This window comes from Falco rusticolus, chromosome 4 (genome assembly GCF_015220075.1).
Source record: "Falco rusticolus isolate bFalRus1 chromosome 4, bFalRus1.pri, whole genome shotgun sequence".
Classification (NCBI taxonomy): domain Eukaryota; kingdom Metazoa; phylum Chordata; class Aves; order Falconiformes; family Falconidae; genus Falco; species Falco rusticolus.
The window spans coordinates 9,747,747-9,773,341 of NC_051190.1; the positions used below are offsets into that span (position 1 = coordinate 9,747,747).

The 25,595-nt window shown below is 39.0% G+C and overlaps 1 protein-coding gene across 7 annotated transcripts; it reads left to right on the forward strand.

The window, feature by feature from the left end:
• Nucleotides 1-1,422: 1,422 nt before the first annotated feature.
• CCDC66 (coiled-coil domain containing 66) lies at nt 1,423-24,932 on the forward strand. Of its 7 annotated transcripts, XM_037386776.1 has the most exons (20): nt 1,423-1,543; nt 2,708-2,772; nt 5,068-5,090; nt 5,936-6,353; nt 7,105-7,240; nt 7,413-7,516; nt 8,466-8,590; nt 9,373-9,534; nt 10,373-10,504; nt 13,131-13,384; nt 13,760-13,844; nt 14,591-14,752; nt 16,230-16,374; nt 16,829-16,951; nt 18,256-18,734; nt 19,721-19,758; nt 20,041-20,315; nt 20,752-20,879; nt 23,990-24,054; nt 24,532-24,932. In XM_037386776.1, the coding sequence occupies exons 1-19, from the start codon at nt 1,533-1,535 to the stop codon at nt 24,005-24,007; spliced, it is 2,883 nt and encodes a 960-aa protein (XP_037242673.1). In that variant the 5' UTR covers nt 1,423-1,532; the 3' UTR covers nt 24,008-24,054; nt 24,532-24,932. The 7 variants fall into 7 exon arrangements, with proteins under 7 accessions (XP_037242673.1, XP_037242669.1, XP_037242672.1 ...); XM_037386772.1 differs by having other exon boundaries at nt 23,638-24,932; XM_037386775.1 differs by having other exon boundaries at nt 23,990-24,932.
• The last annotated feature ends 663 nt before the right edge of the window (nt 24,933-25,595 follow it).

Here is a 25,595-nt window from a genome sequence, read left to right on the forward strand (position 1 = left end):
CCCTGCTCATCATAGAACAACATTACAATATCCTCTTGCAGCTTTTATGACATGGTGACCAGATGCATACAGTTAGTTGGCAGGAAACCAGGCAGACAAGATTCATGAAAGTGAAGAGCAGCTTATCACAGACACAATGTTTTGAGAGAGACTGTGGACACTGCAAGCTGACTAGGAAGAAGAAAAGGCTTTAGTCCTCTGTTCTCTCCTCTAGCAAAGAGGTGATGGTCTACAAGAAACTAGGATTAAGTCTCTATGGGAATGCTACATTTCAGTGAGTTAAGTTTTGGGAGAAGCAGCATGGTGAAAAAAATAGGGTAAGGTTAAGGCTTTTTTAACACTTCACCTTGAGTGTTTTGAGGGAACTAAACAGAGCACATGTTAATTGGTATATAAACACTGTTAAATTAATCAGAGTTAAGCATGAATGCCAAGAGACCCTAAAAAAAAAAAAAAAAAGAAAAAAAAAGAAAAATTAGCAGATGTACACTGAAAGGTCAGAAACATGAAACTCAAGTATCGGGGAAAAAACCCAAAACACTAGTACTCCATTAAATAATAATAATAATTTAAAAAACTAAAAAATGTATTAAGGAAATTTAAAAAAATAAAAAAAATACAGCTTAAAGCAGTATTTCTGGAACCAGATTAGTAATAAAAGAAAACTAAGTATGGAACACAACAAAAGTTGCTATTCTTGGACAGTAGATAAGGGAGACAGAGGGTGCCTGTTTGAAATCTTTTCATCTAAATTAAACGGACAATGCCCTTCCTGAGGTGTAAGAAGTCGGGTTCAGGGTGGTGGGGCAGCACCGTCCGGATTCGCGGAGCACGTGCTCTTCGTTGTGCCTCACTTCTACCAAATCTTCATTCCCGGACTTGACGAGCCTAGAGTGTATCACCTGGAGGTTATTCTTGACGACATCCCATGGAGAGTCAGAGGTTCAGAGTCACAGATTTAGGGCAGCAGCAGCTACCAACCCCCCCGGTACGGCCCGGGCCTGCGCCCGCTGCGTCACCGGTAGAGCCGCCGGGCTCCTTTTCCCCCTCGCCCCAGTCTCTAAATGAAAGCGTCACAAGACTTGTCAGCCGATGTATCCATCAATAAATACCCAATAAACAGCTGCGAACAGATATTTGAAAAAAAGGTCTAATTTTGTCTGACGACTGACACGTTTTATACGCCGACAAAGCAGCTGCTCGAGGGCCGCAGAGCCGGGCCCCCGCCCGCTCCCCACGGCCGCGGCGCTGCCCCCCCCAGCGCCGCGGGCGGCCCCCGCGCCCCGGCCCGGCACGCTCGGCGCGGCCAGGGCGGCAGCGTCGGCCCCGCGCGCCACCTTCCGCAGGCGCCGGGCTCCACCCCCCGGCGCTCGCTGCGGCGGGCCCCGCAGTGTGCGAGGAGCCCATTGGCAAAGCCGCCGCGCTGCGGGCAGCCTATCGGCTCCCGGCTCCTTGCGCGGCCCGGCGGCCGCGGCGCACAGGGAGCGGGCGGGCTATGCGCGCCGCCGCCCCGCTCGCAGCCGGGCAGAGCCATGAACCTGGGGTAAGGAGGGAGAGGAGGAAGGGAGGCGCTGGGCTGGCAGCAAGAGCCGCCCCCGCCGGCTGGGGCTCGGTCCTGCGCGGGGAGGGGCGGCCCGGGAACCTTCCCCTGCGCAGCGCGCCGGTGCCGCCGGCGGCAAGGCGCTTGCTGGGAACGGGAGCGGTCTGCGTGACGGAGCCGAGGGGCTGGCAGAGCCTTGCTCTCGGAGGGCCTCTGGAAGGGGTCTGGGGGCAGGTTTGGGGGGTGAGGTGCTCAAAGCGCCGTGAGGCGCCGGGGGCCCGCCGGTGGCGCCCCCCGCCGGGGCAGGCCTGCCCCGCGCCGCCGGGTGCGGGGGGCTGAGGCCACGCCGGGACCCGACGCCGCTCCCGGTCCCGCCCCGCCGGGTGCCGTCACCCTGCCCCACCGCCTCCTGCCGACGCCGGGCGGCTGCCGGGCTCGGCTTGGCTGCCGTATGCTGTTGGCACGTCTGGAGTTACAGCTTCAGGCACATCCGTGCTGCCGCGTTAACTTGGAAAGTTGCCCGCGAGCTTCAGATGTGTTAAACTTTAAAAAAAAAAATGAAATGAAAGACAGTTTGAAGATAATTGTTATTTTGAACGTTAATCTTCACGTTAGATTTTCTCAAATGCGTGGAAGAAAGAAAAGCATTTGGGTACTTTACACCTAAACACTGCCAACTTTTTTTCTTTTATTAAACCCTTATAACATTTATTCCATTTTAAAATGGGGACAGTTTTGCCTGGAAGCGCAATTAAAGACTGTTGTCAGACTACAGCCCCCCTTTGTGATCAGCACTGTCATTCAGGGAGGCTTCTTTAGCGTTTTTTAAGCACACAGTTTATGTTGTTGGATTATTAAATTATTGAGGCAGGTTTATTGCTGTGTATAACAGTACAGAGCGGCACGTGTAGTGTGAAGATTTACTTTGTAACATGCACATGCAAATTTTTCAGGATCAATAATAAAAATACACCCTTTTCAAGACCTGTTGATGTCTTCATATTAAGTAACTTCTCACAGACACAGAAAGCTTGGGGTATGAAAGACCATCTGGACCAACAGTAAATACAGTGTTACAATTAAGCACACTTGTCCTTGTTATTAATCAAAAAGTATTACCTTTACCAGATTAATGTTTCAGCTTCCCCTCTCTCTCTCATTTTGCAGTGATGGACTAAAGCTTGAAACTGAAGTGCTGGATGGAAAGCCTAGGCTAATTCTAGCTTCTTCTGGTATTTTTTTAATTGTTTCTCTTGAGTAATCTTTAAGGCTTCTTGAAGTTAAACCTAAGATCCAAGCAACATGAAGCACAACTTTATTGAAATATTTTTCAGATTAGGAAGAATGTTTGTGCATTGTTATTTACAGGTCCTCTTACTTACCAGCTTGATACCAAGCGGTAGGTTGGTAATGAACTTCTGAATAGTCTGTCCCCTGGTGAACAGCTGGCAAATAGTCTTGGTTCTTTACAGCATGTTTTGCCATTCCTAAAAAACATAACCTGATAATTTCTCTAACTTTATAGCACCTTACTTGCCAAGGAAAAAGAGGCCTAATAACTCTGCTTGATTTACTCAGAATTACATCATTACAGTCACATTTCTGCTTTAAAAAGCAGCTTTAGTATTTGGCAGTTGACGTTTATAATTTTCAATAAGCAGTTTATTTAGACCAGATCTCATTGCTACCATCTGAGATTGACTTTTTCAGTACATGTTCGTAATTAAGCATTAGGAAGGTCTGGTTTTGTGATTTGTCAGATAGATGCTTCTATACGAGCACAGATCCACTTTCTCTAACTCTTCTACATAGCAGTCAGGATGCAGAAAATCTCTATTGAATGAACCTTTCATTTTCTGCATTTACCAGACAGCTGTCCAATGAGGTGTTAGTGGGTATTTTGAGTCAGTAAGGTAAACCATCTACTGAAAACAAAATCTTGTATCACCTCTGAAACAGAAGTGCTACAAGCTTTCACTTCTTAAAACCACAGTTAGCATCATTGGCTGGCTAGTGCCAACGTACATCCTAGAGTGTTCTGAGATAAAGCATTACCTTTGACTTTGAACTAACCTTGGAGCAGTCTTTTCCAGGAATTGACATGTTTATACAATTGGTATAAACGGCTCTTCCTTCAATTGAATTGTGTCAAAAATGGCATCAAACTGTATTATTTCTGAATTTGTCTTCTGCACTGTCAAATACTGCTCACAGTCTTAGGGGCTAAAGTAGCATTGTTCTATAGCAGCTTAAGCTGCTACTCAAGATTAGTTGTTTCTTCCTTACACAGAAAAACCCAAAGAAAATAACCTGTAAACAGCACTTTGGAATTCCACATTATGTATCTCCCCACTGTGATGGCAAAGACCCTATTAATGTTTTTCTCCTTTCCACAGAGAAGTTGGGTTTGCATAGCATATAGAATCCCACTTGATTTAATTTCTGAGTAATCAGAAAGAAGTCAAAAAGTGACCTAATCAGATGAGGGTTGAATGCTTGAGAACCCAGCGATAAACATGGTGCAGAACATCTTTACTACTGAAACATTATCAAGATGGTTCAGGATTTAATGCCTCTCTCTGCAGGACAAACAAATCAGCATATCCCCAAGTTTTGAGATGTTCATGCAGGCTGGAAACTATTAATAGTATGGTTTTGCAGACTTTCAGATGTTAGTGTTCTCCAGTGTCTTTAATTGGTAATATAAAAAAAAGGGTATAGGCACTGCCAGTGCAAAATGTGCAACAACCACTGCCAGAGCAATAGTTGCATAGTGCAGCTGAAGAAGCCTTGTTGCCAACAGACTTGTTCCACTAAAGGATCATCCCTGCTATTTTCTCCTCCTTTTCTGTTACCCATATGTGCAGGCTATCTCGTGTTGACTACCACATTCCCTTTACTAATCTAATATGACAATACTCGTTATTAATAAGTATTATATTAAACGTAGTACTTATTATTATTTTTGACACCACTACACCTCTATGTATCCTCTTTAAGATTTCTGTTAAAAGACTGAAGAGTATTTCAGGGCATAGTAAGAGGAACAGTGGATGGTGTGATCTTGCACGTATTGGCTCTTTAGGCTGTCAGCAATGGAGACATAGCATCGTGTAGTAAGATGAGGTTGGATGCAGGGACTATCCTGAAAAGACGTGACACACAAAGCAAACTGAAAAATCACAAAAAGCAATTAAAAATAAGCCATTACCCCAGGATGCTCTGAGAAACAGGATGAATAGCAGGGGAGGATCAGACTGGCACAGTAAGTTTATTAGAATTGTATGAAACTGGAAATAGTTACTGGAATGTACATATGTTGTTGGGTTTTTTTTAAACATACTTTTGAAGTGTGTATACTGAAATAATATACATATATAATTGGGGCAGATGTTATGGGGAAAGTACTTTTCTGCCTTACAAAAAATCAGATTAATATAACAGTTTACTAATTTCTTGAGATTGTTTTTCAGGAGGAAGTTGTTATTAAATATTTCTTTCATATGTTTGTGTTTGTTTCCCAAAAGATCAATCAAAGCCTGCAATGCAGGTAAGTGGAAAAATTACTTTTTTGGTTGGAGCACACAAATTAACCAGTTAGTTTGTTAACAGAAATTCAGGAACACATTTGAACTGTCTAAATACTTGCAATCACTGATATTGATGAAAGATAAATGTACTTACAGGTCCCTTCCAACTTGAGGTATTCTGTGATCTCTCAGGTTCATAATAGCTGTTGAAAAGGATTGATTAAAAGTTCCATGACTACTTTTAGCTTTGCAAAACACTTTAGTTTACTTTGCCAAGAAGTTACAGTAGCACAGGGAATCATCTAAATCAGAACTTTGAGAGACCTTAAAGGGAATCTGATAAAATAGGGATCTGAGGTGTGTTTTAAGTTCCGATTAAGTTGTCTAGGTTTTCTCTGCCTGGGTAAACTGGAATGCAGTGATTTGGGGAAGGAAAGAATATGACCTCAATACACAGGAGATAATTACAAGTATACATCAAGGACCTTGAAAAGGATAAAAGTTCAGTACAGGATAGAAAAATCAAGATTGAAGTAATACTGACTGTATGGTGAAAATGTCTACCTGTCTGAAGCCAGGCTTCAGAAACATCAAAGATTATTAATAATTCTTTTAAATGTTACCTAAAGTTATTTTTCGTACTTATATTTTTAAATATTCAAATTTAGGTGCTGTATTCTCTTCCAAGGTATTCCTAGTACTCATGCAGATATTTCATTAGTTTATACTGAGTTAGTTTCTATTGATGCAACAGAGAAGAGAAATGATGCCGATTTTACTTGCTGCGTCATTCTTGGGTTTGTTTGTTACCTGTGCAGATTTATTTCCTTATTTAATATATGGTGAAATCTTACTGCTTTAACAGATGGGTCATAAAGCCAGAGCACCTAAACAGGCGTTGAGAATAAGGCATACTGGGCGTGTTCTGAGGTCAACACAAAATGCTTGTATCAAGCAGGAAAACTTAACAAAACCAAGGAGTGAATCAAGCTTATCAATGACGAAAGGTGAAAAACTGCAAGTTACTAAACACTCCTCACATGAAGCTGCAACTAAAGATTACTCTTTGATTTTCCAAAGAGATAGCACAAGCAGATACCCTGATTCAGAGAATCCTGATGTTAAAAAAAGTCAACAGAAACTTCAAAACTCATGTGTATCAGCTGAAGACCTAAGAAGTTTGGTATGCTTAACACAGGAACAGCTTCAGCAGATTTTGATGCTTGTAAAAGAAGGAACTAGAAGCATCTCTGAAACTCATAATGAAAAGCAAGAGGAAATGGGTAAGGTACCGATACCTGAATAAGTTAGTTTCATGGAAATGGAGCAAAACCTGAAAACTAAACTTTGAGTTCATAATTTATTTTTGGGGTGCAGAGCTTTAGTCTTATGTGTAATGGTCTCAGGCAAAATACTGTTTCCTGTTGTGGTTGTGAAATTGCCTGTTACTGTTAGGAACCAAGCATTTGATAATTTTAAATAAAATCTTAGGATTGCTTGAAAGTATTCCAGTATTTCGAAGAGCAAAACAGCAAGCAGTTCTGTCAATATTTCATGCAAAACAGGAACCATTTTACATGGGGGTGGGGGGGACATAGCAGAACTGCTCTGTATCTTTACTATTAGGAGTTTGAAGAAAAAAAGCGCAAACCCAATACCGCAAAGAGATGGGCCCTTTTGGATTTCTGAAGAGTTCAGGTCTTCCGTTACTCCTGTTTGTGGATCTGTCGAGGTGGTCAGCTCTTTGCTACCAAGAATAAAGACACACTGCAGTTGAGTCCCAAAGTCTGAGCTCTTAACCAAGAATAAGTGTTTCCTGTAAGTCTAGCATTCTAAAAATACCCTGTAAAGTCGTAACTTACATGCCTTAACTATATAAGCAGGCCTGAAAACAGTTTTGTTAAATAGTGGGAAATTTGCAAGTTTCTGCTGTTCTCAAACTATTTACTCAATGCTGAAAAAAGTTTAGTGGTCATATATATATATTATTTTTTTTTTATATATATCTTTTCATATATCTGTATTCTACCGCAGCTCCTAATGAGGCATCAGAGGAAAACATTATTGCCTTGCTCCAAAAAGCTTGTAAAGTTTCATCTGTTCCAGATAAGGCTAACTCTGATTCAAGCAGGAAACAAGAAGCATGTCCGCAGCCAGGACAGAAAGTTACGTATGTATATCTGTGTTATTATTGTCTACAAAAGTTGTATCTCATATAAACATGTGTTGTATTTCTTAATCACAGTAAGAATCTTTATAAATACTAACTAAATAGTTACCTTTAAAATCAATAGATTAGCTTTTTAGGTGAAATTATATTTTTTTCCCCTCCTTTTCTCTAGAAAGGATTCATGGAAGCCTGCTGACATGTTTAGTACCTTGGGTGGAAAAGAAGGGGAGAAAGCCTTATTAGAATCGAGGAAGACCCAATGGAAGAAGGAATTAGGTACTTACGTTATACAGAATACCTTTTTGATCAGTTCATTACATTCAGTACTCCAAAAGCGTTGTTTCCCTTGTGCTCTTTTAAATTTACTTCTGTCGGTGCAGTTGCAACAAATTGGAAAGTACAGTGTAATTAGTCTCCCAAGATGGATTAATATTCTTGAATTACAAAATTTTATGCAAAGTTTATGTCTAAATTCTTGCAAAAATCCTTCTTAACCAAATAATCACAAAATATTCAGTTATGCTTCATATTTTAGGAGTTACTTGCCACCGATTTTGTAACATTCGGCAGTAGTTGATAGCTGTTATCATTAACAAATTGATTTGTTTTTTAATGGGAAAAGTGTCCCCCCAATGTACAAGCACGACTGAATGTATCAAATTGCAATTTGAACTTGAAACGGTTTGCAGTCCTGCCCCATCACCAACCAAGGAGAATCTGTAGAAAAATAAAAATGTTTAATGCAGTAGTAAATTCTCTCTCAAAAATTAAGCTTTTTATCATTCACATGCAGGAGTGTTGTTTTGTTTTCAACTTGGGTGTAGACCGTCTTGTTTCAGGGTTTGATTCTGTATTGTCAGTAGCTTCCATGTGTAGCTCCATTTGTTTTAATAATATTGCAATAGTCCAGACTGGTATAATAAAATGGAGAGAATTTATATACTTGGTTATTTGTTAGTTTTCCCTCTTTCCCTGGGACGTTTTTAAGCCTTCAGTGTTTTGTAGTCTCCCCAGAGAGATTCCCCTATTACCTCTACATGGCTGGGCAGAGACTTGGTTTAAGAGCAAAGTTACATTTAGACTGATTTGACAGACAATGGTAACTTACTCTTGTAGTCCATTTTACAGTCAGAATTACAGGGTAGATGTGCATTGCTGCTTTTCTTTTTCTAAACTGCTATATGTCTGTATTAGGAGCTCCTACTAAGAGTTTGGTTTTTTGAAGATGAACAGGTAGCACTGAAGAAGAAACTGAAAGAAACTTTGGAGGGAAAGGTGGGTTATTTCTGGGCAAAACCTGGCAATAATGAAACCCATAAAGAGAAAGTGGAAACAACTGACCCAGATAAGGTAAGGCTATCTATAAACACAAAAGTTTCCCCAGCGCTGTTCCAGAACAGTTGAACTTCCAATTGATACAAGATTTTCTTTTCTCTGAATCCAGTAGAATCCAGACTTAGCAAGTCACTTTAAGCTCTTTCACAGCATGAATTGTCACAACTCCCTGTTTCATACCCTACCTATTGCTGCAGTTTGTAGCGTCACAGATTAAGACCTTTGTAGCACGAATAACCCATTCCTGTCCTTCCATGTTGATTCCTAACTAAAAGGTATAAATCTTTTCTAGTACTGTTTTGAGGATTGTCTCAAATGTAACTCCTGGCTGTATAATTACTGTTCGTGAGCTCTCTTGTACATTAGATTACTTACGTAATAATGAGCATAGCAACTGGAATTTAACCTGCCTTCTAAAAAGTCAGCTGTCATTCTGAAAATGCTGTGTCAGATAAACGTAGTATACTCAGATGAGACCTCTCTGGTGAAACTGATTGCTGTTGAACAGAAGTTAGGGTTGTACCTCCTCTCAGTTATTACAGCAAAAGCAAATTGCTTTTTTTGTGGCATATTCAGCTTTCCTAGAAAAGTTACCGGTCTGCCTCATGAGAATTTGTTTCAGTCTACATAATTGAGAAATGCTGTATATGAGATACTTAGTTACAAGTTTTGGCTGAAGTTTAATGAATAGCAGCTTTTAGAAGTATAATATACTTGATTTATTTTATGTTAAAGGCTATTTAATACAAACAAATAACGTGAGTTACTAAGTCTGAAAGTGGTCACTTTATTTCCAGACAGTGTTTCCAGCTGAGTCAATTATTACCAGTGAGGAAAACTCTCTCTGTACAACTTCTTCAACCACAGAGTCCAATAAAGTTCCACTGAATGTTTTAAGTGTTCCAGCTGGGCAGTCTTCTGACTTACCAGGTGTCAGTTGCACAGCGTTTGTTTTTGGGGTAAGATTTTAAATTGCATGAAGGTGGTTTTTTACTTACTTGTTGATAACAGTTGTGTATCTTCAGTAGTTCTTTTAAACCAGAAGCATTCAGTAGAATTTTTGCTCTAAAGAATTGTGTCTGAATGAACGTTGATCAAAATATTGATGCTTTAAAGACTGAGCATTTTCAATGCTGATGTGAAGAACAGTACTAGAGGTGTGGGAGGAAGTGTTAATCAGCTTTTAGGTGTGCGTTAAAAAAATAGAGAAGCGTGAACCTCTCAGAAATAGACTTTAAAAAAACACATGGATGGCAGAAGGTTCAAGAAGTGGTTTTTGAGTTATTGCTAGTAGGCACTGATTGAAAAGTGGGTTTTGTCAGATAGTATTAGAAGTTCTTAGTGGCACTGGAATTTGTTAAATAATATAGATCCCCATTAAGAAGCAGAAATAGAAGAACGAAAATGGTATCTAGAATTTACTTGAGACAGATCAGTACTAATTAGATACAGTGCTTAATCTACCTGGAACACAGACTGAGCAGTGAACCATAGGAAGAAGGAAGGGATTTATTTTTATTCATGATACGTGTAAGTAAGTTTTTTTGGAGTGTGAGGCTGATGATTCAGTTGAGAATAAATTCAAAGACTGCCTTATTTAGCATCTTTCTTAACAACTGAAGCATTTTTACGGAGCAGTCAGGCACTTGCTACAGCTACAAACTTCCATTCATTTTTTTGTGCAAGAGAACAGTCCACTTAAAGTCTGGGCAGAAAGTTATGCTAGGCTTATTATGTGGCTAGACAAGGTACTGAATTTTTTGTACAAGGAAGAGACTAGCACTTACCTTATTTCAGGAGGCCGTGCCACAGGAACGACCTTTTAGCGCACTGAAGCATGAGCAACAGAAGAAGTGGCTTGAAGAGCTGGATAAACAGAAGGAAGAAGCTAAGCTACGAAAAATAGAAGAAAAACTTAATTTAACAAAGGTATCTGGGGTTTAGAGGGACTTTTTGGAATAAGAGAAGTTTTTCTCTATATCTTTTAGTTCTAAGAAATAAAAGATGAAATCATAGACATGATGGAGTGACTAAGATGTAATTACCTGCAGCATGTCCAGATTTTCACCGTAAGTTCATAGGACAGTCTAATTGACCATTCGCCCAGTAGCTGTTACGGTATTTTGGTGACAGAGAACAGGCTGCTGTGTGTCTGGTGTGATGTGTTGTGTGCTTTCTGCAAAGATGAAAGACAGTGATATTACTATACATTTTTTCTGTCTCACTAGGGTTTGGAAGGTATTGCAGAGACACTGGCTAGACGGTAAAGAGAAGTTTTCTGTAGACTACAGAAGGAGATGAGGAAAGAGAAGGAAAGTTATAGACAGCTACAGTGTGTCACAGTGGTGTTCACATCTGTTTCTATAAATACTATTTTAATATGCACACACTCTTAGGAAACTTTTTTAAACACATCTCCAAAAAGTATTGAAGAAAATAGCCTTACCTTTTTTACCCTGTGGTTTTTCCAGGCTGTGGAATGTAGGTCTCTTGTGCTGGATCTAGAAGGAAACGGTGGCCAATATAATTGCTTCGCAGGTGGAATACCTGGAGAGACTTAATACTGTCACTATTGGCCAATTTGGTTAATATATCTTCTACCCCCTGGAAGTTCTTCATATAGAAGCTGACTTCCCTCCTTTACGTGTTACTGTTTATACTATTAATAGTTTTAAGGTCAGTGGAATATTCTGCATTCTTGTACAGTCTGATACTGACACACTCGTCCCAAGACTCTCCGGTTTTTGAAGTGAAGAAACACATAGTGAGATTGCACTACATTTCCAAATTATTGTACACACCTTTAACCCCAGGATTATATTTTTCACCATGTGAGATGTATTCACATCATGAGATGTTCTATATTATTAGTTAACAAGAATCTTGGTTAGCAAACCTTCATTAACATAACATTCAAAGCCTTCTGGATTAAAAGGCTACAGTTTTTACTCTCAACTGAAGCATTTATGGCAGTTACAAAATTCTAGACAGAAATTCTTCATTTTAATTGCACAGTTAGTAATGCTAGAAGAGAGCTTTCCCTACCCACCCTCCAAAAAAGCCCTTTGTTGCTAAGGTTGGTTACATACCTACACACAACACGAGTCTATTTCCTGAATTGTTGAAGGGATCAGATTTCCTTTGTAAATTGAGCTTTCACAACTGTGAAGGGAACACAGCTGTGGGAGCTTCCTTCATTAGCTGCCTTGTTTTTCAGTTTGATAGGTTTGCTGTAGGAAGATGGTTGCAGTCACCAGCGAGTAACCTGACAGTAGTCTCACTTCTAGCCTCTTTTTGAAAGGAAGTTGAAGTGTGCTTAACCTTGTTTTCTTCAACATCTCGTTTTCTTCAGCATTTCTTTTTTTCAGGTCTTGTGTTATACTCTCAACCCTTCTGCGTATTGCACCACAGACATGCATAAGAATAAAGTAGATTTTCCAACTACTCTGATCTACATCACAGAGTATTCAAAGGGAACAAAACTCAGGGAACAGGAGGAAGAATAATTTTGATTTTTATTATTTGGACTGATTTTTCTTGTTTCTTTTAAAATAAGTGTGAAACTTTTCTGACGCAAGGGAATTTTTGTTTAAGGAAGGGGTTCCCAGAAAGTTTCTTAGATTAGATTAGGTTTTTTTCCTGCAAACTGCAAGTTTTGAGGCAGCCATTCTCCAGTCCCTGCAGAGAAACAGTTGTTCTCCTAGTCAGCAGAGAAAACCTTCTCAGTACCTATAGAAAAAGCAAAGGTTAAAGGTGGAAATCTTTTGTTAGTGATACACTGGGATGTCCCAGTTGCCAGCACTGAGCCAGAAAGATAAGCCTGGGTGGTACAGAAGAGGGGCTTAAACCCAGTATGTCACCTCTGCAAAAGTTTTAGGTACTTTGTTAGGAGAGCCGGTGGTGGCTGTTATGGGTGAAAGAGATTTTGAAAAGGCTTTATTTTATAATAGTCCTGTCTGGCTGAAAATAGGAAGTTAGAGATTAATACCTCTGCCCAAAGCACATCAGTTCTGCTACCGTCCAGAATTAAAATGAAGGGGGTAAATGTAGGGCAGTGTGAAAGATGCCACTTGTTTATATTACTGGAGAGAGAATATGTACACAACAGGAGGAGAGCATGGCAGAATGGGCAGGGTACTGACCTCTCAATCAAGCAATTCCCAGTACGATTAGTAAAATTACGGAATGGAATAGTTATATGAATTGAAAAAAACAGTACCAAAAAGGCTGATTCCACGTTAACTTTTTCAAATTTTTTTTTCACTTTCTAATTTTTGGTATTCCTTTTTTTCCTGGAAATATAGTGACAATATGTTTTTGCTGACCAGGTATACTGATCAGCAGTATAATTTCTGACCTGACTTGCATGTTAAGCAATAGAGATGCTTCTGTTTTCCCATTTTGGGAATTAACTACTGTGTTGTAGCTCCATAACAAGAGCTTTTCAAGTGTTCCTGTTGTACAGAATGTGTATTGTTTGTTTTGTTAACCATACCTTACAGAAGCCATGTAATTGAGCATGTTTCTGTTTTCTTGTTGCTTCATGTTTATTTAGGCTGAAGAGCATGACAGATGGGCAATGCATTTTGATTCTTTAAAGAACCACCTTAATGCTAATACACAACATCCCGTAAATGGAATGTACAAAAACCAGCATGAAAGTCTTTGCCTGTCACCTGACCCTAAGGAGCTGACTGCTTTTGTTCACCCTTTTTCACCTGCAGCTTTAGGCAATCTCATGCCCTTAAAGGTGGGAGATGCAGAAAAAGCTGCTAAAAACAGTGCTCCAGAACACAGTCAGAAAGTCAGGTGAGTGAGCTTTGTAAGTGTAATCATCTTCCCAGCCAGTGCATTTCTGATAACTCCTCAGTAAAATTACAAAAAATTAATAAGATTCTTTAAATCTGATCTTTGGATCTTACTCATTTGGCTTTTGGTTTTTTTCAGAAATACCTGTTGTTTCACTTTTGAAAGACACAAGTGCTTCCATTGTACATTAATAACATTTACTGCAAATGACCTTATTTTTGTTCCATAGTAAAATTAATTTCATAACTGTAGATGAATACAACGGGATAACGTCAATATAAAAATATTAATTGAGATATAACTGATTCTAATTAAGAAAGGCTTTAGGACTATTTTCTAATGATTAAAAACACTTACATGATTCTTTGTTCATAGTTTCCTCCGTTCAATGACAGCTCTCCTGGACCCTGCACAGATTGAAGAGAGAGACAGGCGGCGGCAGAAACAGTTAGAACATCAGGTAAACTTTTGTTTTAAAGTCTAACACCATTTTATTGAGAAGAAAGGAGGAAAGGTAGCGTTGTGTCATGAGTAAAGCATGAGATTTAATACCACAGTCCAGTGAGGCACTATATGCTTCAGATTGCATGTTTACAGTCGTTTGGTGGCATTTCGTTCAGTTAGACTCTAGAGTTTTCTTTGCATACTTGTACAGAGGTGTTTGCATTTCTGTAACTGAATTCTTGCCTTAAAAAACATATAGCGCAGTCTTTAGCGCTCTGGTAGGTTTGTGTGCATTTTTCTTCAGTCTCCACTGTCATCAGGAGGACTGACACTTGCAGATACCTGCTCTGTGAATCTTTACATTTTCATCTGCTTTACTGTCATTTACATTATTTCTGTGGCGTGCTAACCAAATGTATATCTGCTTGATGTGAAGAGGTCTTAGTATAAATGTAATGAGCCTGTCTGTTCCGGTCAAACTGTTATTCTGCTAGATCAAAATACTAGCTGGCAGTATGTAAGGTAAAAATGAGACCACCATTTCTGTACAAGAAAAATCAAAGCATTTTTGAAAACATAAGGAAAGCAGCCACCTCTCTTGTGAGAAATTAAAGGAAGCAAAAGTGTTTGCAATAAATTGTCGTGATTTTTTTTTAATTCGTCCAAATCCAATTATTATACACATGTATGGAAGTATATGAATAGCTTATAATACCTTAATGTTGTGTCATTTAATTTTCCTTTTTCTTCTGGTACTACTAGAAAGCAATTATGGCTCAGGTAGAAGAAAAACGGAAGAAGAAACAACTGGAGGAAGAGCAGAGAAAATGGGAAGAACAAGAAGAAGAACAGCGCCTAGCACAAGAAAAAGAACAAATGCAGAAACAATTTGAGGAAGATACACTGAAACAAAAACAAAAGGAGGTGGGCATTTGCATTTCCTTTAGTGCAGATAGTCTGTAATAATACTGGGTTTTCAGGAAAATGGTTCTTGTTCTTCACCTTCAAAATTGTGTCACCTCATCATTTTGAAAATGAACACTATCTGAAATTTAGACATTTGAGACCAAAATTGGCTCCTCAATTAATAAGCTTACACCACCATACAAGTTCAAAGCAGGTTTCTTTTTTTTAGACAAAGGCTTTTTCAGGATGGTAAATGGTAACAACTGCAAAAATGGAATTGTACTTTTAAGTAATGCAGAAACATGCATTTTTAATTGTAAATTTAAAATAAAAAAAAATACGTACAAAGTATGTGACTCAATTATTGTTGATGGTAACTTAATGCTTTTAAGATGCTTCAGTACCATGAAGTTTATTTGAGTGGGTGTGCTTTCAGTCTGGATTAAAGACTTTTCAGAATATATTCTGGAAAACCAATTTAAAAAGTCATTCATGTTCTAGAGCTTTCTCTGTAACTATTGCTGAGCTTTACATACTCCTTTCATATAAAAGTTAAACCAAAAGTGCATTTTGACCTTTGGTAAATACACTTTTGCATAGGTATACATCCTTACCTCTGTAGAAGGTTAAAAGCCTTGTCTGATGTTTTATTCTTTTGGCACAGTAGCAGCTATCACTGTTTCCTTTGTATTTGGAACAGTAGCAAAATTCCTTGATGTCGCAAGAGAGGGTGATTCCAAAAACACACCCTTCTCTAAAACCTGACAAAATATAGATCCCCAACTTCTCTGCATTTTTTTGTATGGAAACATAGAGCATCTACCTGTAGATGCTAGAACAAACTGGTAAAAAACCGGGAAAATCATCTTTCTCTGTAATAGCTTGGTTCCTTCAAAACGAGTTGTACTGTCAGTTGTTCTTTCCACCTGCAAATGCAGTAGGAAGTAGGGATGAGATGGTAGCAGCGGTTTAGAGATTTTCCTTGGCCCAGTCTCCTGCACTTTGAACCTGCCACGTCTGGAAAGCTAGCCTTCATATTTAGGGATGTTCTGCCTTTGTTAGGGAGGCTTCTACCGTCTCCTTTCTGTGGAAACAGGAGGAAGTAAGTTTTTAAATAATTTTTATGTAGGGTTTTATTTCATTAAACCATATGATCTAGGAAGTCATAGATGCCTGAAATCAGATGGCATTTAAGAAAATACTAATTTATTAGAAAGGAGATAAATATCCAAATAATTTTCAGGATCTAGATGCTTGCTTTTTAATGCTAGGATTGAACATCTTTCATTAGCTCAGCAGAGGTTCTGAATTTATCTTTGTAATCATAACAGTTTTGTCACATTGCAACAACTCAACTAGTTTTGGGTTTGTTTTTATAAAAAGAAGCTCTACCCAAAGTAAGAATACGTAAGCTTTGAAGATTATATGAGAATTAAAGAATCCTATTAATTTATTCTTAAAATAAATGATCACGTGTATTTCCTCTTTTCTAAAGGAACTCATGACTCTTAAAACAAATGAGCTCTATCAGACAATGCAGAAAGCTCAAGAATTGGCACAGAGATTAAAACACGAGCAGCGCATTCGAGACTTGGCTCAGAAGGGACATGACATTTCAAAACTTCAGAAGAACCTTGGTGGTAAGTACGAGCCTTTTCATACTCTGTTTCCTGTTCCTTTGGTGTTTGTGTCTTAAGTTGTTTGTGGTTTTGTCTTGGTTTCTTTTCCTCTGCATTTCAGTCAGAAATTGCTCCTTTGCTTCATGAACCAAATTTCATTTCAGTTTATTTACCTTCCAAACAAATACCAGTGTTAACTAATATGGAGAATATTGTATGTTAATAAGCTTCAAATATTTCAAATACTATATTACACAAAGGAAGAAATACAACGATACCATCAGTAATACATAGGGAATATTCAGGTCTATGTGCTGTCAACTAGATTTCCAGTGGAAAAGGGAGAGTATTAGGATCTGAACCGTAGTTTTCAGTCTTGCTTTACGTTGTGAACACAAGAGTGTGATAACTTGGTAACATGGCTTAAATGGAACATACGTCACTAAATTTAAGAGTTTTACTTACTTCTTTTTAGGTGATACAGAATTTGAAAATTCTAATACTTGCCTTTCACATCGAAGTCATAATTTTTCTGGTGACATTAAGAGTCATATTGATGCACAGACTTCTCCTCGGAAAGACACTGCTGTACAGACAGGTATGCAGCCCTTTAATTACTCTGATGTACCTCAAGACAGACAGTAGAACAGCATACTTGTGAAACTGAGCCAAATCACTGTCGTTCAGAACGGAGTAAAAGGAGAAAGAAATACTTGCATAGACACAGGCATGTTAGTATATTACTATATATCACGATATTCTTCTAAATAAGTGATATGTCTATATAGTTGTTACTTACCAGTTACAGACTCAAATAATGAAGCCTGAAATACAGTGTTGACTTAAAGCCATGGTCACAAGCCATGTAGGACTACATTTATTAAGGCATTTAAACATGTATTTGTAGTAGTCTTCAAGTGCGAATGTTCACAGGTTTATGTAACATGGTTTGATACCGAGTAGAGCTGGGTTCCTAACGAATCCTTGAACATATTGGCAGAAACACTGTCAATGGTTCTGGAATTAGAAAACCATGGACTCATTAGAAAATGAGAGCTTACATTCTAATGTTTAGAAAAGCTTTCTACAATTCTTGCTAAATATCCAGACAGAATTGCAGGTCCATCTAGACAGAGTACTTGCTAGTCTTTATCTTGATTTTGTATCACACCATTAAAAAATCCAGTTCAAAATCGGTCTGTATTTATTAATGTTGTAGATGAGGTGTGAATTAGCAGATTCGGTGGAAGCTTACGATCACTTTATGCCTTGTATTTAGAAATATGTTAGCTTACTGCTTATAAAGTGGAAGCTTTTATTTCTATTTGCTTAAGCAACAATTAATATTTTTGGGTTTTGACTGCGCTGATAGAAATTTTAGTGTGAATTTGGAGTTTAAATATTAAATACTGTTTTTGTGTATACCCCTTAGTAAAGGAAGAAGCTGGATTGTTAGTAATTTAAAAATTGAACAAAATTATTTCCATTAGAAGACAAGGATTAGGAAAGTTAAGTTAATCCCAGTAGCATTGTGAATATGACCAAACCATCAGCATGCTGAAAAACTAAAAAAAAGCTCTCGTGTTTTGCTCTTTACCTTTGGGTACCGTGACAGAAATAGAGTTGACATTTTAAAATAATGTTTATTGATTTTACATACATTTTGCTTTACGGTGACTTGATTTTGTTCTCCGATCTTTCTTCTTTTTCCCCTCCTTATTGAGTTTGCTTCTACTGGTCCTGTTTATTTTGCACATAAAAAAGAACAGAAAATATTATAAACTTAACAACCTATCTTTGAGTAAAATAAGTAATGGTAGATTGATATGCATACAAAGGTTAAACAAGTAATTTTAATAGCTTAGACTTGGAGTTAAAATATAATTTTTATTTCTTTTTAAGATTACTTTAATACTTCAGCATACACTGAGTCAGCTGAGGAAAGAACCGTGTGTTGTGGATCTCCTGATATATCCATAGGATATAAAGAAACCTCTAACAGCAAAAAAAGCCAGAAGGACATGCAGTATATAGATAAAAATAAAATTTCAGGAAAAGAAACTGGTGGCATATACAGTGATCTATATGAACAATATGCAAGAAAAGACAGACAAATTAAACCTTCAGAAAAATACAGCAAAAGACCTGACTGGAATATAAACAAGCCTGGGAAAAGATACATTCCAGCATCAGAAAGATACCCTAAACAGCTACAGAAACAAAGGGAAGAAAACAAAGTGAGACGACAAATGGAACTGCTTCAGCTGGTAGAAAGGAATACCCCTGGGAATCTCTGCCCAAAAAAGGGCAGTTACTCAGACAGGTCTCCTTCACCTCACAAAGAAATAAAAATGAAGAATAAGGGACATAGAGTCAGAAAGGTAACTATTTGGTCTTTAAGAGCAACGATGTGTAATTTTAAGACTTGTTCCACACAGTTTTGCCTGGATGGGAATTCAGTTGTGGAACTCAAGCACTGAGAATCTTCCTATTACTCTCCTTTGTGCAAAGAATGGTGTTACAGCATCGTTTCACTCATCATGATCAGGAGAACATCGTCATATTTTGTGACTTAGCTTTTACTGTTACTTCAGTCTTCTGAAGTGTTGATTCTCTTGTTTATTCATTGTCATTGATTCATTATGTAAACAGGGATCTTGGCTGAAAACAGTGTGCAGGGTAGAAGGACGTCACTGACTTGCCCTTTTCTCTCCAGTCATTGCATTGCAGTGATGGGTGAAGCGTAGCCATACCTGTTCAAGAAAACAATTTTTATTTCTGCAAAGAATACGAATTCCTGAGGACGTACTCTGTTGTCATAGAAATGCATCCTCCTTAGTGGAGGCATTCTCCATTTCAGGATGCATGTATCAGTATAGCTTGTGGCTGGGATAAAAAATCAATTGTCATTTAAAGAAAATACTATCAAATATATTCATGCCTTCTCTCTCTGTATGCATATACATCTATATGCATAAACGCCTCACTTTCTCACACCTTCCAATAGAGAAAAAATGGTGTAGAAAGGAGGTCACTTCTGTTCAGCTGTTTGTTTTCTGTGGCTACATAACACATGTTTTAGAAGCTGTGGGTATATATATAAAAAAAAAATGTATGTGAAAATGCATAACTGTTTACGTAGGCATCTTTAAATATTTATTCATTTGTTAAACCGAGTCCATTAGTTTATTTGAGGTTAATGGTAAACCTGAGTTTTGTGCTTACATTATTGAAAGGTAAATGTTCAAGACACTTGTACCCGAGAAATGGGACAATTAATTTTAAGCAGATTTTTAAGATAAGTATTTTCTGATACCATATGAAGCATGGGGTACTTTGACTTTTGACTTTCTTGGTTTTCTCCTAGGAAGAACAGTTACATGAGAACCATTTGAATGAAGAAAGGTACGTCAATACTGTGCATTAATGAAACGTATAAATACATTAGTAGTGAAATATCCATGCTTCTCGTTCCCATCTTTTAAAATTTTCTTACAAGAATTTAGATGCATCTAATTGCCTCCTATTAAAAATACATAAGGCCAGACAAACTGCAGGTATAAAATCAGAATAAATGAGCAGAAGGTCCAGTCCACTGGGGATTCTTTGTCTCTACTATTTGAGAAAATTCATCACATTACTTAAGTATTGTTTGGGGTTTTTTTTAACTTAAATTTTTTTATACAGATCTGAGTCGCCACCTGTTCCAGCAGTTAAAAACAGATTACACCAAGGGCAACAAAAACGGATACTTGCTTCTGATTTCCTGGAGCTTAGCAACAATATTAGAAGAGAGAAAAATACCAAGACAGCTACCCAGCAGAGGAGCTCTTCTCCTCCTGTTACAGACCCCTTTTCACAATTTATTCCGTATGTTCGAACAAACGAAGTATATTATCTTGATCCAGATGCACCAGTGACTAGACCTTCAACATATGACCCCCAGTATCGACAGTTTAATGGTACTGAATGGTATTGTGAACTGATTCATGTAGAAGGGATGTTATAGTGATTTAGTTCAAAGTGCTACAGTTTATTCAATTTAGTATTTGGTTTTACTGAATTTTGCAGTAACCCACGTGTCCCACAGCACTATACAGAAAGCCTGTGCAGCCAACTGATACTGTGTATTAAATAAGGCCATAGAAAAAGTTACAAAAAGCAAAAAAGCAACAGAATTTCTTATTCTTTTATCTGTCTTTTTACCGTTAATGAAGTACAATTGCACTTCTCTATTATATAGATTTGGGTTTAGGAATCTCAAGCGTTGTTTGACTTAAAAATAGTGATAGCAACCAAAACCTGATTTTCACAAGGTGTGAAAAACTACTGCTTCAAAATGACAACAAAATTGATAAAAGAGTATGGTTAACTGATTTGATACACATTTACTTTTAGATTCTTGCCAAATGCCACGACACATTTTTAGCTCTGATCACATTAGAGACCCTCTTCTAAATCCTGATGTAGTTAAAATCAGAGAGAGACAACAAGCAATTCTCAAAGGACTGTCAGAATTACGCCAGGTAAGCAAAAAGTTACAGGATAAATACCTATGTGTATATATACTTATACTAAAGTTAAAATGAACATCGCAAACTATTACATAATTATAAGCATTAGTCTTAAATTCATTTTTCCATCCAGTGTGATTAGGTTTTGGGCCTGGTCCTCTACTTCTGTTCCCTTCTACTAATTTTGCTTTTCATGCATTACTTCCACCTTCGGACTGTCCTTAGAGAGAGACTATAGATTCCTTAGTCCTTAGGCCAGCTGTGAAACCGTGGGGTCCCTGAGAACGCTGCAAACGAGAGGAAGGGCTTTATTGAGCCTCCAGGTTTGGTAAAGTTGCTTATAGTAAGAATGTTTCCATTTCAAGGGGAAAACTAACAGTGTTTTGACAAAACACCAGAACCTTTGTTAATAAATTTCACTTCTGCATGTCATGGGTAAGCCAGTCACACCAGAGCAGTGTGGTTGGTGCAGAAGGGTTCATGGGGTCAGTCCTGGAAAAACACTGTCACGTGCAAATTTGAAGTGTGAACACTTAGAAAATCCTTCCAAGACAGCTAGTCGTTAACATTTAAAATTCAGGATTTGTCAATCAGCCAGATTTAGTGAGTGAATATAAAATGAAATTCAGTTTAATACTAACACACACCCACGCTCCTGAGACAGAAGCCTGTGTATGTTTGTATACCTTGTTCTATTTGTAGTAAGCTACTGGTAATGATTCGATGTACAGGAATGCCAGAAGGATTTTGAATATGGCGAAACTGTCTTTTAAGGGTCCATGTTGCAGTAGTTTAAAGCAGCACAAAGGATTATAGCTGGTAACTGTGAAGTTACTTATTTCCCTGATTGGAGTCAGAATACCAAAAAATACTGTCAGCAGTCTAGTTATTAAAACATGAGTGAATTTGATACTACACCTGTTGGCAACAAGGTGTGGCTCATAGCAGATTCAAACCGCAGGTCTGGACAATCACAGAGTTTCCTCCTACACTTCTCAACGGCCTGACAGGGGACTGCAAGGAAAAAAAAAAAAAAACAAAACACACATTTATATTTGCATTTTGTTCTTGAAGAACACTAAAGATAATCATTATGTCCCTTGTTTTTGAGTAGCTCCATACTAAATACTTTATTGCTAGGAGCACTATTTATTTTTCTTTGCCTTACAGGGAAGAAAATTCGTAAATTAACAAAATAAAGGCAAGAAAGCGTGACAGACTTTAGTACAACAACACTGCCAGTAGTCAACACTATCAATTACCTGCTGAGCTTTAGAAAGACGGAATTTTTGCCATGCATGTGTTGTGTTTCCATAGTAGGGGAATTACTTGTGCAAACAAAGGGCCATGGCTCCGAGTTACTAAGAAGAGTTGTGACCCAGGAACGCTGAAAGGCTGCCTGCACCCAACAGCTCCCAGATGGGCTTGACTGGATCTGGCCTTCCCCAGTGCTTATTAACGTGTTTGTTAAGTACCTGCAGCTGTGACGTATTTTGTATTCAGCCTTCACTTGTCAGTGGTATTTTGCTTCAAAGCACAGTTTGATCCCTGGGCTTGCTGAGGTGAATTAAAGCCATGGATATTTGAAGAACTTCAGGGTGGTAATATCCATGTTGGCAATTTTAGGAGCTAGGAGACATTTTTGATATATTCAGGTCTTAACAGTGGCCAAAAGCTAGTGGTAAGGTTCCTCTTCCAGTGGACTTAGGTTCTGGAAGAGAGTTCTTTTTTAAATAGCCCGCCAGCTGCAGAAGGCATTTAAGACATTAACTGGTGAAGTTAGGGACATCTTGTGTAGCCAAGTATTGCATGTTCCTGCAGGTGAGACCTGTTTTGCATCAGTTACTTCACTGAGAAAGGAAGAGTAAATGCAGTATTTTGTATGAAGTACAACGTAGGCAATGAGCAGAGTTTAGTTTTCTATTTCTGAAGTTAATCTAGACTTGTTTTTTTAAATTTATATAAACATGCATATATTGGAATGGTAGTTTCAGGGGGAAAAAAAAGTATTTCCAACATACTTAGCCATGCTTTAGACTTCTTTTGTCCGGGGGAATTCACAGCATATTTGACCAGTTTTTAGCCTTTGAAATACACACCCAGCTACAGGGAGAGAGAAATCTGGGTGGGCCGTTCCAGTAACGCTCCAGCTGAACTGGCCGACCCACGGAAGACACCAGTGAGAACGGAGGGCAGATGCGGGCTTTCCTCTGCAGGAGGGAGGGTGAGTCTGTCGCTGCATTTGTTACAGGACAGCAAAGTCCCTTCCTGTGTTTCAGGTGACGGCAGGAACAGGAACTCTCCGCAGGCTTTTGGCAACAGACGCGGCACTAAAACCACTTGCCAACAGGTGTAGCCTGCACTGGCCGAGGGGCCTTGCCAGCCACCGGCAGCTGCCCGACAGCACGCACGGACAGGCCTCGCCGCTTGTCCCTGTGCAGATATGTCACATTATTTCTCTAGGCCCGCTTTTTGCCTTTCCAAACCACGTGACAGACTTGTTCCAGTTTTCAGTGTTACTTAACCGGTTTCTCACCTCAGCTCTGGGTTGATTTAGGGCGATTTATCACATGACTTTGTTTTGTAAGATGCCTGCTAAATGCAAAAAGCATTCTGTAATAAAAGTCAGGATTGACAAAGGGGCGGAGCGAGTCCACAGAGCCAGTAATAGCAATAGCAGATGCTGTTGATTAGTTAAAGCTGCAAGGAGGCAGCTGCTGCTTTTGGAAGGCTGCAGAGTGAAGTCTAACGGGCTGCTTTGCTATCGGAGGCTGGTTCTGCGGGACCTCTCCTCCCTTCCACGCCACCAGGAATACCGTGTCTAAATTATTGTGGTACCCGCTGGCTTGCGTTAAGTCTTCTGCTGAGCTCTGCCAGCAGCCTTGTAACCCTTATCTTCTAACGGGAGCACTGCTCTTACAGCTCTTCCAAACTGCCTTGGTACCAGATTACTGCTGAGAGGTCTGAAATGGATAGAGCCCAAGGGGCAGGGGTGTCAACATTTATGATCATATTTCAGTAAAAAGATGTATTTTACATTTATGAATGTACCTGACATAGCCCTGTCAGGTGTTCCTTACCACACAGACAAGGACACGCTTCCAGAAGTTGTTTTATTACAGGTTTTCTCCATCGCGTAGTACTTAGGAGAGCCATGAACAAACCAGGAACCTTTTCCCTTTTGAGAGTGAGTACGCATAGCCGAAAATGCCTGACACGTTCTACTTCAAATGGTAATGCTGGCCTTTCTCTTAAGAGTATAATTTATGTTAAGAGTAAAAGCTGGTACCCATCGAGGTTTTGGGTTCAGCTGCACACAATAGGCTAGGGTACTGCAAGTGCAGTGACAGCACAGAGGGGTGAGCAGGCTGAATTTAACACAAGGGAAGAATCCTCTTTCCAGGGCAGAGACACCCCTGGAAGCCCAGCTGGCTTCCACCTCAGTCACACCTCCCCGTCCCTTGCAGAAGACGGGAACTCTCAAGTTCCCTCTCTACTGAACATATTACAGTGCACTGCTTTTTAAAATAGACAACGTAAAAAAAAAAAAAAAAAAATTGAGCCTTAACAAGAAATAGTTTTAAAGTATGAAAGAGTGACACTTTATTACCTCAGGCTGCACGAGGAAGACAAAACATTCACATTTATATTCCATTTATTTCAGGGCCTCCTGCAGAAGCAGAAGGAGTTGGAAACTGCCCTGATTCCCACCATGGCTCAGGAAGAGAACTTTATTTTGCCATTTTGAGAGATACAGATGAATGTTCTAGAATTCTTAAACTATTAATGCACAGCACTTTGTTTGCTACTGTAATTAATTATGAACAGTCTCTTTTTTATGAAAGATCTAAATTATGCGAATTTTGATAGAATACAGGGTCATGTTGCTTTTTATATGCAAGTTACGTTAAGCTAATGATGGTGTGCCTGTTTAGAATAGTCTTCATGCTACCTGAAGATAATGTCCATTTAACATAAACCACCAAAACACAGTATAAAAATGTTACATGGGTGTTTGTAGAATTCAGCGTATGTATTTTGATAAATAAAAAGATTTATTCTGAACGGCTTGGGTGGACTCTATTATTTTTGACTGTATGAAACCACTCTTACTTACAAAGTGTATTAACTCCAGTAACCCCAGATGTGACGACCACAGAAGTACTGACTAGGGGCTACCACCCCCACCCCCCTTTAGAACAGAATAGCAGCATGTAACATCCCAGGGGCTGGGCCCAAGGCAGCAGGACTCAGTTTAAGAAAGTTCTGTTACGAACAAGGTCTGAACAGAGCAGTATTCAATGCTTCCAGTCAGAACGAAATGTTTACTGAAGATTCATTTGCTTTTAGTATTCAAAAGATGGGATACCCTGGGTAAAACTGTTTCCCCTGTATCACCGCACTCGTGTTAGCTGCTCGGCGATACCGCAGAACCTGCCAGCCGGGACCCTCCCGCGCCGCCCTCTCTCCTGCCCTCTCCTCTCCATCACATCCCAAAGCCACCCAGCAGGTGAGAACCTGCGCTCGGTGCTCTCAGTGGTAGAACCTGCCTTATTGATACAAGAGAATTCTCTTTTTTTTGAGAAGAGATTTATTTGCCATGTTTGGTAACAACCGCTGTGCTCGTCTAGTACAGGTTCGTTCTTAAATTTAAACAAATCAACTGTCAGAACGAGCAACATTCAACTGTAGGGAAACGTCTGTGGGTTTTGTTTGATTTTTTAAGAG